Genomic DNA, 16,144 nt, shown 5'->3' on the forward strand with positions numbered 1-16,144 from the left:
AGAAAGCCCTAATGCAGATCAGGGAATGGCTCTGTATTATTTTCTGTATATTTTAAATATTCCTCAGGGCTTAGTTCAGTGGTCTGCATGTCAGCACTTGGATACCGTTGAATAGCATTAATCTGTTGACTGTTTCTTGAGCCCTTTAAGAACTTAGTGAATACTTGCTTTTCATGCTCCAGCCTAGCCTCCTTGCCGGGTCCCCAAAAAGCAGAAACCAACCACATGACCTGAACTGCCCCAGAGACTTGGATCCAGGCATGTGCAGAGGATTTCTGGTGATTGTGCCGTCAAGGCCAGCAAAAGTGGGTGGGAGTAAGGAGCGAAGGGACTGGCCTCTGGTTTGGGGTGGATGGTATCTGTGGCCCTCTTCTAGTCAGGACTAGATGATTAGACTTGCAGTTAGTCAATCTATACTTCATAGGGTAGGAAAACCACTGATCAACTAACACGAAGAAGCTTGGCCTAGTGGATAGAGCACAGGCCTGGGAGTCAGAAGGACCCAGGTTCTAATCCTAGCTCTGACCTTGGGCAAATCACTTCACTTCTCTGTGTCTCACTTCCCTCATCTGTAAAATGAGGACTAACACTGTGAGTCCCATGTGGGATAGGAACTGTGTCCAACCTGATTAGCTTGTGTTTACTCCAGTGCCTGGCACCTGACAAGCAAGCGCTTAACATACCATCATTATTCTTATTACTTCTAAAACCCCATCCAGTTAGCAAGGGAAGCCTATGTTATTTGCTACAGCCAGGAAATCTATGCCTCAGCCTTTTAAGATTGAATTCTGACACTGAACTGATGAGTTCTTTGTTCATTCAAATACTGAAAACCTTTCCTTGAGTGGTGGCAGTCACTACTTGATATTCAGAAACATCAAGAGCTATTTACTGCTTTGACACCAGAGAATGAAATGTCTGCTTTGCTGAGTTTGAGCTGATGTTTTTTCTGCCTTGAAGAAATGAAACGAAATTTTGTCTTCGCACTAAACAGAAATACCATGTCAGGAGGTATCTCATACTTTGTGAGGATGAGAAGAGCAGGGACGTGGAATAGTACTACCGTCTTGTAGAACTGCTTGAATAGATTGTTGCCATAACGTTCGGCTTCCTTGGAGTGAGTTATGAAAAGAATTTGGTGTCTTACATCAGAATTATGGCTCCGCATATGTTTGTTTTTATTTTGTTTTTAGAAGCTGGAAATTTGAGGCTGCCTATATTGAGAAACTTGCTTTTGTGATTAGAGATGGATCCCTATGCTGTAAGGCATTATGACTGGTGTCAAGCTTTGCCTCTGTTTAGGCCTAAGGGCTTGTAGTGAATTAGACCAGTGAGCTGTGGAGCTCAGCCAGGGCTGGAGGCAAAAGTGAGTTCATTTTGTCCCCAGACCTCCATTCCATCAAGCGATAGTAATCAAGCAGAGCAGAGCCAGGCCCTGAGACCACAGAGTGGACCTCAATAGAAATAAGATATTTACTTTAGATTGCCGGGCTATTTTTAAGCCCTGGGGACTAACTGGGAGTGGGATTGGTCCGGATCTGGTGGGTGTAGCTTGCCTGCAGAGGGCTCAGCACATGGCCTCTGAATCTAGAATAATGGTTTGGAGTTGCATAGTCCCGTAGCTTCATCTGACCTCATTTGAAGTAATGTAAAACTGCAAAATGTATATTGTGGAGGTATGGAGGCATCTTGAACTAATGCTAAATTGAAGTATAGCAGAGTGAATTAACCTAATTTCTAGTTCTTACATTTCACCATTATGGGCAGGGAACATACCTACCAACTCGGCTGTACCCTCTTCAAGTGCTTAGCAGTGCTTTGCACACAGTAGTCAGTAAATACCATTGTTTTTTCACTTCAAAGGTGTGTGTGCATATGCTTCTCAGTTCAGTGTATCTGGGTTTCAGCTTTACATATATTAAATGTTCTGTGTAGTACACCATAAAGATGGATCACAGTAACAGAATTAAGAAAGGTGTCCAAGCATCCTTGTTTGACCAAGGCAGTCTTGAAACTTCAGAATGGGTCTAAGTTCCAGCAATGTCTTTGTTCTTGTCTTACCGCTGACCTTTTAGTTATTCCCTCCTTTCTGCCTGGAACTCCCTCCCTCTTCACAACTGGAGGCCACTGTTTTCCACATCTTCTTTAAGGTCCTTCTGAAATCACATCTTTTCCATGAGGCCTTTCCCTGGCCTCTCACCTCACTACCTTATTTCCTTCACTACCACTATTTCAACACATCCCACATCATTTAAACACTTGATACTCAGCCCTTTCCTCTACATTACAAGTCTTTAAAAACTGTTCCTTCACCCTACCTGTAACTAATTTTAATGTCCGTTACCGCTACTATGTTGTAAACCCATCAAGGGCAGGAATTACGTCGACTGACTCCAGTATACTCCCAAGGGCTTCGAACAGTGTTCCAAACAGGAATGTGCCCCACAAATGTTAACTGATTTGATAGAGTGAGGCATCTCAGCTGATAGCATGGGGGGAAGAAACCTGAGGACAAATGATTGTGGTACGGCTTGCTTGGATGGTGAGGTGTGATGGCAGTAAGAAACCCCTTCCAGACCCTGGCCCACCTCAGGGGTGGTGGTGACTATCTGTGTATAGGTGACTTTTTTTTTTTCCACCACTCTGTCTTCAGAATGAAAAGTTGGCACCACTAGCCACAGGAGTTCCTGTTGTGTTCCTGTTAGAGCCACAAATATATAACTTGAAGCAGGAGGTTAAGATTTAATTTATTTTTAGCTTTCTTTCAAAGGAATAATCTTTCTGAAGAGGATGACTACCTTTTCAGAACTCTTAAATTCAATATGGAAACATAGCTTATGAGCCAAAATGAGTTTTGACTAGCTATGTGCATTTGTTATTGACAATTTCATCATTGATATGCATATTTGCATTTAATTGAAAAGAGTAACTATTTCTGATGCATTATCCATTGTCTTAGGCACTGCACACTAAAAGTAATCTTGGAATATTTGAGGGACAGAAAATAGATGCACAAAACCAGGGGTAAGGAAATGAGTTTCTCTTATGTCATGCCAACAGTATTAAGCAAGTTTTTCCTCTTAAATCTGTCATCTTGAGATTAACTGTGTATATTAAACACTTTCAAGAGCAATTCTCCCAAGTCGAGAGCAGCGTGGCCTAGTGGATAAACAGTGTTTGACTTGGGTTTTATGCTGTGATCAAGCCCCTAAACTTCATGCAGAGAAAGTGGACAATAACCCCTCATTTTTCTCCCTTTAACTACAAATACCCTTTCACTAACATTCACTTACTGATTCTCAATAAAGACACCTATTTGTGTGGTGGGTGGGTGCCTGACTCAGCAATGGTGTATAAACTAAATAAATATGAGCACAGGAGCCTTCCTTCTGTTACTGAAGATGCCAAGGTGCTTCACTTGGGGGAGCGGAGGGGCAGGTGCACCCACATGTACTTTTAGTCATGAGAACAAGGCAGGAAAGAATGGACAGTTAAGTGCAGTCCATCCCTTCTAGAAAAGCAGAACAAAGCTTCTGAAAATTGAACATGCTAGTTATGATTTCTTTAAGAAGTCTTTAGTCATGATACATATAATAACCATTGATGGATTCATTCATTGAGTTGTATTCATTGAGTTGTATTACTATGTGCAAAGCACTGTACTAAGCACTTGGGAGACTATAGTGCAACAATAAATAAAGACATTCCCTGCCACAGCGACAGTCTAGAGGGGCAGACAGTAAATTATAGCTGTGTACACAAGTGTTGGGGGGCATGAATAAAGGGAGCAAGTTAGGGTGATTGAGCATTTATTGAAAGCTGGTTAATCAGGTGGCAGGAACCTGAGAAAGGGTTAATGGTATCTTCCCAAACAGCACTTTGATTCAGAAGTTTTTGTGGAAAACTAGTCTTAAATCTACACACTCTTTTTGAGATTCAGGCCTTTTTTGAAACTTATCATGGCCTCCATTGTTTCATAGATCTAAGTAGGATTAGTTGGGCTCCACTCCAGAACCAAGCCCTACAGGTAATTAAAAATTAAAAATTACATTGTAGATCATTCCTAGGGACTTTCTTGAGATTTCATGTATCCCCAAAATGGCCCCCCAACCCTCCCGGGTTTTTTGTTGTTGGTGATGGTGGTTTTGGTAAACCAGGGAAATGCGTAACTTCGGCTCAAGCCCTCTGCTACCACTACTGCTGGCAAAATGGGGGTGGGGGTAGGGACAGTCAAGAAAATTCTTCCTGGACCCTGATGGCCAGATCCCTGAGTCCTGGCCCATCCTCCATTTCCTGACCTGGTCATGTTCCCACATGCTGCTCTGTCAGCTTGAGGATCCTTCCTGAATAAATTTTGGTCCTAGCTCTAGCAGGGACAGAGTAACAACTGAGTGAGGGTTTGGTAGCTTTCTGAACAAAAACTTTCAGCCCAGTGTCTCCACTTCAGCAAGGGTCTTGAAAGAGATGGGGCAGAGGTGGGGCCAGATGGAAGGCCACAGCGAGATTTTTCTGAACTAGGTCAGCAGTCAGTGCAGAGCATAGCTCCAGATTATTTTGGATTGTGATTGTTGAGATTTGGGGATACCCCTGTGCACATATATGCAAGTGTAAGTAATAGGGCATTTGTCCTTCAGTTTGTAGAAGGTGAGACAGCATCCATCAGCAGGGATGTCTTTGAGAGACAATCTGTCTTACACTCTGTCCATGAAAATAGTTATGCAGTTTTTCAGGCAGAGCACTGTACTGTCAAATGATACAAGTAAATTCCTATGTACAGACAAGTTTCTGAGCAGATTTTCACAAGTCAGCATGTGGGTCAAGACCTTCACCAAGGCTTTCAAAATGTCTCCGCAGACAGGAAGAGAGAAAACCCTCCCCTGAACTTAAAAGGCCCCATCTGGCTTGCTGACTGGCTCTCGTTCGTAGTTTTATTCTGGGAAAAGTAGTCCTCCAGCCACAGGTGGTGAGAGAATAGCTTGCCAAATTCCACTCCAGCTCTTCCCCCGATAGGAGCTTGACAAGATGAAATGTTCTTCTAACTTCACTAACTGAATTCTTCCTATCTTATTTTTGGTGCTTTTTTATCTTGCTAGACTAAACTTTGACTCTCAACACCTTTAAACTTAACATGTCCAAAACATTACTCCTCCTCATCCCACTCAAACCCTGTCTTTCCCCTGACTTTCCCATCATTGAAAACAACACCACTATCCTTACCTGTCTCACAAGCCTGTAACCTGCTCATTATCCTTGAATCATCTGTCACCTTTGGTTCAACTGTCACAACACATTGCTAAAATTCGCCCTGTTCTCTCCATCCGGACTGCTACCATGTTAATCCAAGTTCTTACCCAATCCCTCCTTGATTACTGCATCAGCATCCTTGCTGACTTCCCTGCTTCCTGCCTCTCCCCACTCCAGTCCATACCTCACTCTGCTGCCTGGATCACTTTTCTACAAATACCTTCAGCCCTTGTTTTCCCACGCCTTGAGAACCTCAAATGGTTGTCCATCCACCTCCACATCAAATTATCTCCTTACTATTAGCTTTTAAGCATTCAATTACCTTTCCTCCTCCTACCTTACTTCCCTGATTTCCTATTGCAACCCAGCACATACATTTTGCCCTTCTGCCATCCTACTCACTACCTTGATCTCCTCTCTTTCTCAGGCAACTCCTCACCCATGTCCTGTCTCTGGTTTAGAATGCCCTCCCTCTTTATAGCCTACGAATGATCACTCTCCCCACCTTCAAAGGTTTATTAAATGCACATCTCCTCCAAGAGGTAACTCGTGTCCTCTTCTCACACTCCTTTCTGTGGCACCCTTGCATTTGAACTTGCACCCTGTATTCATACCTTCCTCAGGCCCACAGCGCTTATGTACATATCTAATTTATTAATGCCCATCTTCCTCCTCTGGACTGTGAGCTCGTTGTGGGCAGGGTATGTGTCTACCAATTCTCCCAAGCACTTAGTACAGTGCTGTGCATTGAGTAAATATGAGTGATTGTTGTGGAGCAGGGGAAGACTTTACCCAGCTGTTCATGCCCATAGGGAGCTCCAAGATCTGTGTTCCTGATTTGGAAGTTATAATAATGATATAATGTTTAAGCACCCAAGGCAGGTTCCAAGTGGAGTCATTGGCATGGATCCCCTCAAGACAATGCTGGGCAAACAGCATCTTAGGACCAGCACTACAGACTGTTTTCCTGAAATGCATGGATTCCAAGACAGTCGCCTCAGTGGCACTTTTGATTTTTAAATTTAAACAGAGAAGTTGCAGAGGAAGCTTTATCTAAAAATGTAGCCACTCTTTGAAAGGATGTGGTTTCATTAAATTAGCACAGTGTAAAACTGCTTTGAGTTCTGGTCTATGGAAAGAATGGCAGCATATGGCTGTTTTTTGTTTTGTATAGTACGTATGGTCAGGTATCTGCATTTGTAAAATAACCTTTTGGTGGCCTTTTAGGTGTTATTGGTGAGTAGCAGTCGGTATCCAGACCAATGGATTGTACCAGGCGGTGGGATGGAACCAGAGGAAGAGCCAGGCGGTGCTGCAGTAAGGGAAGTTTATGAAGAGGTAAGTTATGTGAATAGATTTTATGTAACCTCATCTTAGCCTCTCTCGCTCTTTCTGCCGCCCTCCCCGCCTGCATTTGCATATAAGCGTTTGTATTTTATATCATTCTCCTCACTGGTCTCCCAATTCTCATCCATACTTCACACTGCTGCCCAGATTGCTTCTCTAAAATGTCATTCTACACCCTCTCCCCCTTCCAGTAGGTACCTATTCCTCACTGCATCAAGTTGAAAGTTTTAATCAGTGCTCCTGCTTGCCTTCTCCCACTAGCCTCAGGCTAACCTTCACCCAGCCTCGCTCTCACCTCTTCCAGCTCTGGCCCTTTTCTCTTACTCTCTCCCCTGCCTACAGCCTTTGGGTGCCTGTGGTCTGCGAGAACCCTTCTGGAATTTCTCCTCCAGGGGGCTTTCCATGATTACTTTTTCCTGTGCTTCCTATGTGTCACTGGGGGAGATACAAAGTAATCAGTTTTGACACAGCCCATGTCCCTTGAGTATCTAAAGGATTTTTTTGTTTTTAGTTTCCCCATATCCATCTTTCCCTCCTTCTCTTCTCCCTATCTTATTCATTTTTGTGTCAGTCTTCCACACTAGATTGTCAGACTAGGAAATGTATAAGGATATGTACTTAAGTGCTGTGGGGCTGAGGATGAAGTGAGTAGCAAGTGCTTAAAGGGCACAGATCTGAATGCATAGGGGACAGTGAATAGGAGAAACAAGAAACAGTGTGGCCTAGTGGATAAAGCAAGGGCCTGGGAGTCAGAGGACCTGGGATCTGTTCCTGGCTCCACCGTTACCTGCTGTATGACTGTAAGCAACTCATTTCACTTCTCTGTGCCTCAGTTACCTCATTTGCAAAATGGGGATTGAGACTGTGAGCCCCATAAGGGACATGGACTGTGTCTATCCTGATTAGCTTATAGCTAACCCTGGGTTTAGTACAGTGCCTGGTACATAATAAGTGCTTTACAAATACCATAAAAAGCCACTTTCAGCTACTATAGAATTCAAGGTAAATCCCCATCATTTAATTGCTTACTTGATCGCTTGCCTTTATGCCACAGGGGCAGCCTAAATGGACACCTCCCCTTTTTAGTCACAGAGTCAGTTGTAAACTTTTTGTAAAGCTGGGTCAAATGAGTGTATGTCAGTTGAGGGGAGAGCAGACACAAGTTTTACACACTGGGGAGAAGGGTCTCTGTAATAGTGGTATGTGTTAAGCACTTAGTGTGCTAATCATGGGGTAGATAGACTCAGGATGGACTCGGGCTCTGTCTCACATGGGACTCACAGTCTAAGTAGGAAGGAGACCGGATATTGAATCCCCATTTTACAGATGAGGAAACGGAGGCACAAAGAAGTTAAAGTGACCTGCCCACACAACAGGGAAGTGGTAGAGCCGGGATTAGAACCCAGGTCCTCTGCCCCAGGCTCATGCTCTTTCCACTAGGCCAGGATGGGTCTGTCTCTCCCTTTTTCCTCTCTCCACAGCATGAACCAGAGATATGACTTCTCTGGTGACAGCTGAGTGCTCATATTGGAACAGCTGCTGTGGTCCCTTTTCTTTTGGCTAGTAACACATCTCCCACACACATTTCCAAGAGCCATAAAATCCCAGAAAGCCATTGGTTCCAGGACCCCTAGCCTTCTTTAAGAGATTGCAGTAATAGGGGAGGCAAGGAGGAATGGGATTCCCTGAAACTGGATCAGGGTGGTGTGGACTTGTGAATGAGTTTTATGTGCTTAGCCTCTAATGAAACTTACTTCCCATTAAGTCCACTTGCTGACACATTCCAAAAGAGCATGTTGGTATTCATAAGGGAAGATGAGGCCCATTAAAATGAGGCTGCTTCTAGGTCCAGTTACCTACTTCCCATTTCTGATGAGGTTAGGGGAAACGTTGTTTATAAAACCTGTGACTAATTGAGAAATTCTAGTCTCTAGGTACAAAGATCTAAAACTGTACTTTTGAAACAAAACTTGTCGTCTCTATCTGCAGGCTGGAGTGAAAGGAAAACTAGGCAGACTCCTGGGGATATTTGAGGTGAGTTCACTTTTAAGATTAAAAAATATTCCCACTCTTCCCTCCTGAAAGGCTGTCTGTCAGAGGGGCATATGGATGATTGTGCTGAAGCAGTCCCTGCACTAGAGAAGCAGCGTGACTCAGTGGAAAGAGCATGGACTTGGGAGTCAGAGGGCATGGGTTTGAATCCCAGCTCCGCCACTTGTCAGCTGTGTGACTGTGGGCAAGTCACTTCACTTCTCTGTGCCTGTTACCTCATCTGTAAAATGGGGATTAAGACTGTGAGCCTCACGTGGGACAACTTGATTACTCTGTATCTACCCCAGGCTTAGAACAGTGCTCTGCCCATAAGTGCTTAAATACCAATTTGGGATGGGGCCTGCTTTCAACAAGGGCATTGCCATTTTGCCCCGGTCTCCCTGTAACATAGGCAGCCCTTAATGTCTCGAGTGCCCCCCCTCCTGACCTGCCAGCCGGGTCTCACCCCATCTCCTCTCTCTTCTCGGCCTATACTACTCCTCCTCTCCCCTTTTAATGAAGGATACATTCAGGAATTTGAGGTAAATGCAGTAATGAGGTAATGCAGTTTGTGTGCGCGGTACTTTTCGTTGATATTTTCTCTATTTTTCTCAAGAATATTTTAATACATATTTACTTTATATCAGCACAGAAACAGTACTAGTACAAAGGGAACCTTGGGCCAACAGATTCTAAAGAGACTTTTCATTGTACCGCATTTTGCCCAGGGCAGGTGACGCGACGCCTGTGAATTATTTCCGCGGAATTTGGTTGTTTTGTGAGTGACCAAATAGTGCCACCTCCTGGCACGACATTGGAAGCAGCAAAAGAGCAGCTAGTCTTTACAAACGTGCGATTCCGGGTCGCTGACGCTATTAACGATCGTCTATTTAAAATGCTCTGGGAAGAAACATCCAGAGTAGCAGTGCTGATCTTGACTGACATCTCTTGCTCAGCACAACACTGGTTGAAAGAGCGCTAGATTAAGAAACCAGATTCAAGTTCTGCTGCTCTCATCCAGCAGTTACTTATCTGCTCCCTATGGAAAGGGATGTTGTGATCCTTGGTCTCTGTGCCTAAACAAGAAGGGAGGATAAAGGAGTTTAGTTTTGTTGATTTTTCAAGAGTCAGGGCGTACGCGTGTAGACTAAAATGTTTTGTGCGCTTTCCTTTTAATATTCAAGCAGAACCAAGACCGGAAACACAGGACTTATGTCTACGTCCTTACGGTCACTGAAATATTGGAAGACTGGGAGGATTCTGTTAATATAGGTAAGTAATGCTCCAGGATTTTGTCCAGTGTAGAAGCCAATAGACAAATCTTCAAACCATGAATACATACATACCTATCAAATGCCACCTTCTAGGAACCATGATTCATTTTTCCCAAGCTAAGCTTCAGCTTCCCACAGTAGCTTAAGCTTTTCTGCCTGGGGTATAAGAGGCATCTCAACTGGTGGATCCCAGCTGGGAATCACGGGCCATAAATAAAGCATAGTGTCCTGCAACCAAGAAAGGAGCCGCTCTTTGAGGTGAAGCTTGGGAAAACTAAAGAGACAAAGAGACGCTAGCAAAAACCGTGCCCGGCCGAAACATCACTTGCATAGTGCGGGCAGAACTACGGGTCCTGCACTGAGGCTTTCGGCCCCTCTGGGTGAATTTCAGAGTCCGGGGCATCTTCTGTGGGGGTGAAGTTTTATCTATTCTTGCCACTTACCCCTTCCAGTGCCGCTCAGTGATGTCTGCTGATGGGCTGGCCATGTCTGCTGTATTGCAGTTGGCTCTCAGTTGGTTCCGTGAAAAGTGTTCAGCAAAAGAGGGCTAAAAAGGTAAATCATAGGAAAACTATAAGGTGCGTTAACACATCCCCGTGACCCAAAACAGTCACAGATGTTGAATAATACGAGTAATGTAAGTGTGCCATGGTTAAGATTGTTTTGTGGATGTAGATTAAACCAGTAGTTTAAGTATTTCACATCCCGTTGAGGAAAAGGACATCTTGTGCTAGCAGAGTAGAGATCTGCAATATCTGTGCTAAATCAAGAAAGGCATTCATCCCTCGAGCCTCGTGCCGAAGCCAAGGTATGTTGTTGTAGCTCTGAGTCCTTCGTGACCAGTATTAAAACTAGGAGCACAGGGGAGACTAGTTTGGTTTTCAAAGAAAGAGTGACTCTGTGGAGGGGAAGTAGTAGTTGGAGAGAGGTAAGTGTTTTAATTCCAGGGATCAAATTGTAATAGTATTTAGGATTAAGTAAGAGTATGAAGCCCTCTATAGAGTGCCAAGAAGGCATACACAGGAGGGGAATTATACATGATCCCTGACCCTGAGGGGGCTCTCTGGAAACCAGGGCAAGAAGCAGACTGAGTATGGACCCCCTTCTTTCCACACCCTTTTACTCCTTCATATAATGACCGAAACTGGCAGGTTTCCAAGTTTACCACTTTGTACCACATTTTATTATTATTATTAAAGAGTATGTCTTGCTATCTAGCATAGCTCTGCCTAGGAAGAAGCTTGTCAAACTGATCTGCTGCTTTTGCAAGTGTGGATGTGGGCTGATAGCATTAGCAACAGAATAATATGTACTACTTAATAGGGAACATCAATTCTATTGCCACAGATTAAACTATTTTAGCTGTTGTGTTTTTCATACAGCTCAGAGTACTATGCTTCATGAAAACCTCCCCCCACCTGAGTGGTGCTGCATTACTGATTGAGAGGGATCTATAGTTCTGTGAGGAAAATAAAAATATTTTCTTTTAATGGTAGTTAATGGTACTAATGTGGATCAGGGCCTCCAAAGTAAATACAGACCTGCTCCTGCTGGGATGCCCTGAGTATATACTCTACAGCTTGTCAGCTCCTTGGAATTTTTTTTTTGCAGGGAGGGCAGTATTTGTTAAGCATTTACTATATGCCTGGCACTTTACAAAATGCTTGTGTAGATATCTACCCTGATATCTGGTTGAACACAATTCATGTTCCACATGGGGCTTTTAGGGTCTTAATCCTCATTTTACAGACGAGGTAACAGAGGCAGAGAAGTGAACTGACTTGCCCAAACAGATGAGTGGCAGAGCAGGCATTAGAACCCAGGTCCTTCTGACTCCCAGGCCCCAGTTATATCCACTAGGCCATGGTGCTTCTCTGTGCCAATATGCCTAATGCACGATCACTAAAGCTGGAGCTTATTTGCAGCTCCAGCTGTCGGCACCTAAATTTGTGCATTGGCCACCTGCATCCCAATTGGGTGTATTGAGCTCCATTAATATAGTCTATCACTTATATATTGATGAATCAAAAGCCACTTGGTTGTGACTTTTTCCCCCCACTATATCGAATTGATTGCCTTGAGACTAATTTTGTAATTGCTTACAATTTCCAATATTTTCCAGGAAGGAAGCGGGAGTGGTTCAAAATAGAAGATGCGATCAAGGTTCTCCAGTGTCACAAACCTGTACATGCGGCATATTTGGAAAAATTGAAACTGGGCTGCTCTCCAATTAATGGAAATTCCATGGTCCCCTCCCTTCCAGATAACAATTCATTGTATGTCACTTCTGCACAGACTTCTGGGTTACCATCTGCTGTGAGATAAATAGTTTGTGGCCCCTTTCCCCAGGCACCATTATAGGGAAAGAGGCACTTCTGGGTTCCCATGCAAACATCCACAGATATTTAAATTTTGTCTAAAATGCCATGCATTTATGTATTGAATCATTTTGGCATGTACTTAAGCTATTTTGAAATTATTTTCCCTAACAGTGTAAAATACTCAGTAAACCAAAGCCATATATGGAATTTAAGATGCCTTAACTGGCTTCCCCCCACCCTCTCCCCATCAGAGTTCTCAGATTTTCCACGTCTGGCAACTTTCTCCAATACTCCATGGAGTGCTTTGTCTTGGGGTAGGGGGCAAAAGGGGGAGGGGGTTATTTTATAGGGCAGTCTGAGAGGGAGGAGGCATCACTGTAAATGTATTTAAGAAACTGGCTGGATAAATCTCTTGTCCCTTTATTTGTGGTATTGGGTTTTACAAACTCTTTTTGGTGCATTAGCTTTTTCTGTAGTAAAAGGAGAGCATTTGAATTGTGAGCTCCACAATTTTTTTAAGGCTATATTTTTACTATTGCAATTTTGTATTTCACTTCAAAGGAAAATAAACTTATTTCTTTAAAAACTCCTGAAATAATTCCAGCTAAGTATCAACTTTGACCTCTTTGCCTTCTCTTATTCACCATCTCCCCATCACCACCCAAAAATTTAGCCTCCTGTTGTCAGAATGTTTTCTGTTTTTGACCTTTTTCAAGGATATAAAACTTGCAGTCATATTGTATGCTTTCCCTCACACAGACCCAACCCTTTTTTTGTTGTGGTTCCACCCCCCACCCCTTTCTCTCTCTTTCCCCTAAACAAAAGTTCTCCATTTGGGAAGGTGAGACAGATTGAAGGATTAGGTCACCTCTCTGGTTCCCGGAAAACTTTAGCAGAAAGAGGACAGGAAGCTAATACAGTCCCATGGCAAACTCTCCATAGTGATGATGGTTCAGATTTTATTCAAACATTTTCTCCCCTCCACCACTACAAGAAGACTCTAATCTTTTAGACCATCCTCTTAGCATGAGGTGCTGAGCCAGGATGGGAGCTGGCCTAATGACATTGTTCTAGAACTGCTTAAATGCCGTCCATTTTGAGTTTTATCACTTGAACCCATCATGGAGAGGTCAATGATGCAAGATCACATAGCAAGTGTGTGGTAAGAGTCTAAATGCTGGCAAGCAGTCAGTCATTAACAAATTGCCTCAAAACCATTTTTTTTTCTAAGCAGCCCCTTGAAATGCGTATGTACCGTTTTGGAAAATTGTTCTCACCTTCCCACAACCACCCCAGAATTGTGGTTGAAGCCAAATCTTCTCTATTATGAAGCTCACTTTAGAGTAAGTGATCATTGTACACATAGCATTTAAACACTTTGTAAATATTCTAACTGGTAAATAGTGAGTGTAAAATGGAAAATAAATGTAATTTAAGACTTTGTTACTCAGTACATAGTTAGCCTACTTTAAACACAAATTGTGTAAAATGCTGCTATAAATTAATTGCGTGCTGTTACACTTTTTGAGGAAATATTGGTGCCACAGTTCTCCTTGTTGAAAAAATGAGATCTTGTGCCGTGTGTGTGTGTGTGTGTGTGTGTGTGTGGGTAGATTAATCAGAACCACAAGGATTAAGTACAAGTTTCAGTTCAAATGAATCTAGATTTATTTTGAAAATACTCCTAACTGAAGGGAATAGAAAACCTAAAAGGAATTTCATCACCCTACTTTCAAAATTCTAAGTAGGCTGTGACAAAATCAGGATACCATTTTTCAGTATCACTTTTCTACTTTGCCTTGTTTGGAGATAAATGTATTTTTTTTAATCTGAACCTAAACCCAATGTAATAATTGTCATTAGGTATTGGCTAAAATCTTTTGTGGGGTTTTTTTGAACTAAAACAGCACAGTAAAGAATTTGGATTTTAAAAATTATTTTGCCTCCAAATCCTTGGGAATTAAAAGCTTGAACATCGTATTCTTAGCGGTAATGCATGTTATTTTGTAACTCTTAAATGATGTAATTGATAAAAATGTAAAAATGTACAGTATTGTGTTTAAATTCAGAGTTGCTAGCCTATAAATACTTTGTTGTATAATGTTGGATTAAACATTTGTACTTAGGGCCACATCAAGATTTTTCAGTGCCACTGAGTGTGCAGATCTCTATGCAACTTGCAAATTTCCCTTAATGACCAGTCATAATTCCTTTTGTCTTTGTATAATTTAACACTCTTTGAACTGCAATGATTGTAAACTGACATCATGCTGATGTTTTGTTTTTTGTTTTAAATCTAAAATGCTTGGGTAAAACCAGTGATCAAGTTGCATAGAAGGTGAGCCCATTTTGGGTTCTGAGAGGACTTTAAACTATGATTTAGGAGCAGGGGATACTAACCCTTACGTTAACGGCCTCATGGTCCAGTGGCTTTACTTCCCCATCTGTCACATTGAGAACTGTGGTGATTATATGTTCTAAAGTTGTAGAGCTGCTCATTTTCTCACTCTCTACTCCACCCCTCCACCTCTATTCCCACCACCCAAGGAATGACCCAAGGACACTTGCCGAGATACAGTAACGTACGTCTCAAATCTTGTCTTGGAAGCCAAAGTTGAAATGTTCAAGCTGGTTAAGTGCCATACTCTTATACCTTAAGACCCTGTAGTGTGCAGAGGCACCTGAAGTATTCTCTTCAAATCCCGCACCTATCACCAAAAGGCCCAAAGTTTGCTTTGCTAGCAACAAGGGGCTAGCATCTTTAAAGGAAGCCCCATGTTCTGTTTCTTACAAAATTACGGAGGGAGCAAAACAGGAAAAAAGCTGTAAACATTGTATCACTTTGCATGGTTTTCTTTTGAAACTATTGATGTAAAAACAATTTTGACTTTTTATAATGGGGATAAAATACCAAAATAAAAACCTAATTGTAAGGGCTGTGTGTGTGCGCCTTAGTTTTTTCAGTACAACAGAAGCTAGATCAGTTATTCACCTACCTCCATTCTACCTTTGACTTACATGACCAACAGGACCAAGGATGCCAAGTACAATCCCTTTAATTGGGCCTGGACCATTCTGAAAGGTTGGAAAGCAGAATGGAGATAGGGGGAATTAGCACTTCCAGCAGTCTTATGACTTTCTCAGAGCAGCTGTGATGTGTTAGGGTGAGGGAGGGAAATGTCTTCTCCCCTCTCAACCCCCGACACACACTTCCCAGGGGAAGAGACATGGCACTGGAGACTCAGGCCCTGTGTGGAATCAAAATCAGCAGCAGGGTTGCCTTGGACAAACAGTGCAACAAGCAAATAGGCAGAAGGGCGGTACACTGCGAAGTGTGTGCAGAATAAGTCATTTATGACTTAATGGCCCACAGCGTGTCCGTGTGATGCTGCAGCAATACAGAGCAGCAGGCAGCGGTCAGGGAAAGCAACCATATTCAACAGAAGGGAGGGGGCCAGTGGAGGTTTCAGAGGGAGATACCAGCAAATTTTATGTCACACCGGTCTAGCCCTCAGCCGGGAGATCCAACTCTTCCACTCACTCCCTCACTCTGTGATGTTGAGCCAGCTAGGCAAAGGAACCTGCTTTTCAGTCGGTCATATTGCCCTGCCAATCTGGTGAGATTACGGGTGGAGAAATCGGAAGTAAACACAGAACATACCAAGGCCTTGAAAGGTTGTTAGATGCCGTACTTATTCAAATCCCTGGGCCTCACTTGCTGAGTTACTGTAGGAGCTAGATGTGATTTTGAAGGACGATTCATAATGATAATAGTGGTATTCGTTGAGCACTCACTGTGAGCCAAGCACTTTTCTAAGTGCTGGGGTAGATACAAAGGTAATCAGGTCAGACACAGCCCCTGTCCCCAGTGGGGTTCAGAGATGAGGAAACTGAGGCACCAAGAAATGTCTCACACAGCAGACACGG

General features: G+C 43.0%; 1 protein-coding gene across 3 annotated transcripts in view; it reads left to right on the plus strand.

Annotated features, from left to right (window-relative positions):
• The window catches only part of NUDT4 (nudix hydrolase 4), a 34,093-nt gene extending 18,939 nt beyond the window's left edge, over positions 1-15,154 (plus strand). For 2 of the 3 annotated variants that reach the window (XM_001511749.5, XM_007670074.2), the window contains 4 exons: positions 6,472-6,582; positions 8,581-8,625; positions 9,807-9,894; positions 12,019-15,154. In XM_001511749.5, coding sequence (XP_001511799.1) covers positions 6,472-6,582; positions 8,581-8,625; positions 9,807-9,894; positions 12,019-12,221 — 447 coding nt within the window. In that variant the 3' untranslated portion in view covers positions 12,222-15,154. The remainder of the gene's footprint in view (positions 1-6,471; positions 6,583-8,580; positions 8,626-9,806; positions 9,895-12,018) is intronic. The other variant, XM_007670073.4, reaches the window with a different exon arrangement.
• The last annotated feature ends 990 nt before the right edge of the window (positions 15,155-16,144 follow it).

The sequence above is a fragment of the Ornithorhynchus anatinus genome, chromosome 14, assembly GCF_004115215.2.
Source record: "Ornithorhynchus anatinus isolate Pmale09 chromosome 14, mOrnAna1.pri.v4, whole genome shotgun sequence".
In the NCBI taxonomy this organism is placed as follows: Eukaryota; Metazoa; Chordata; class Mammalia; order Monotremata; family Ornithorhynchidae; genus Ornithorhynchus; species Ornithorhynchus anatinus.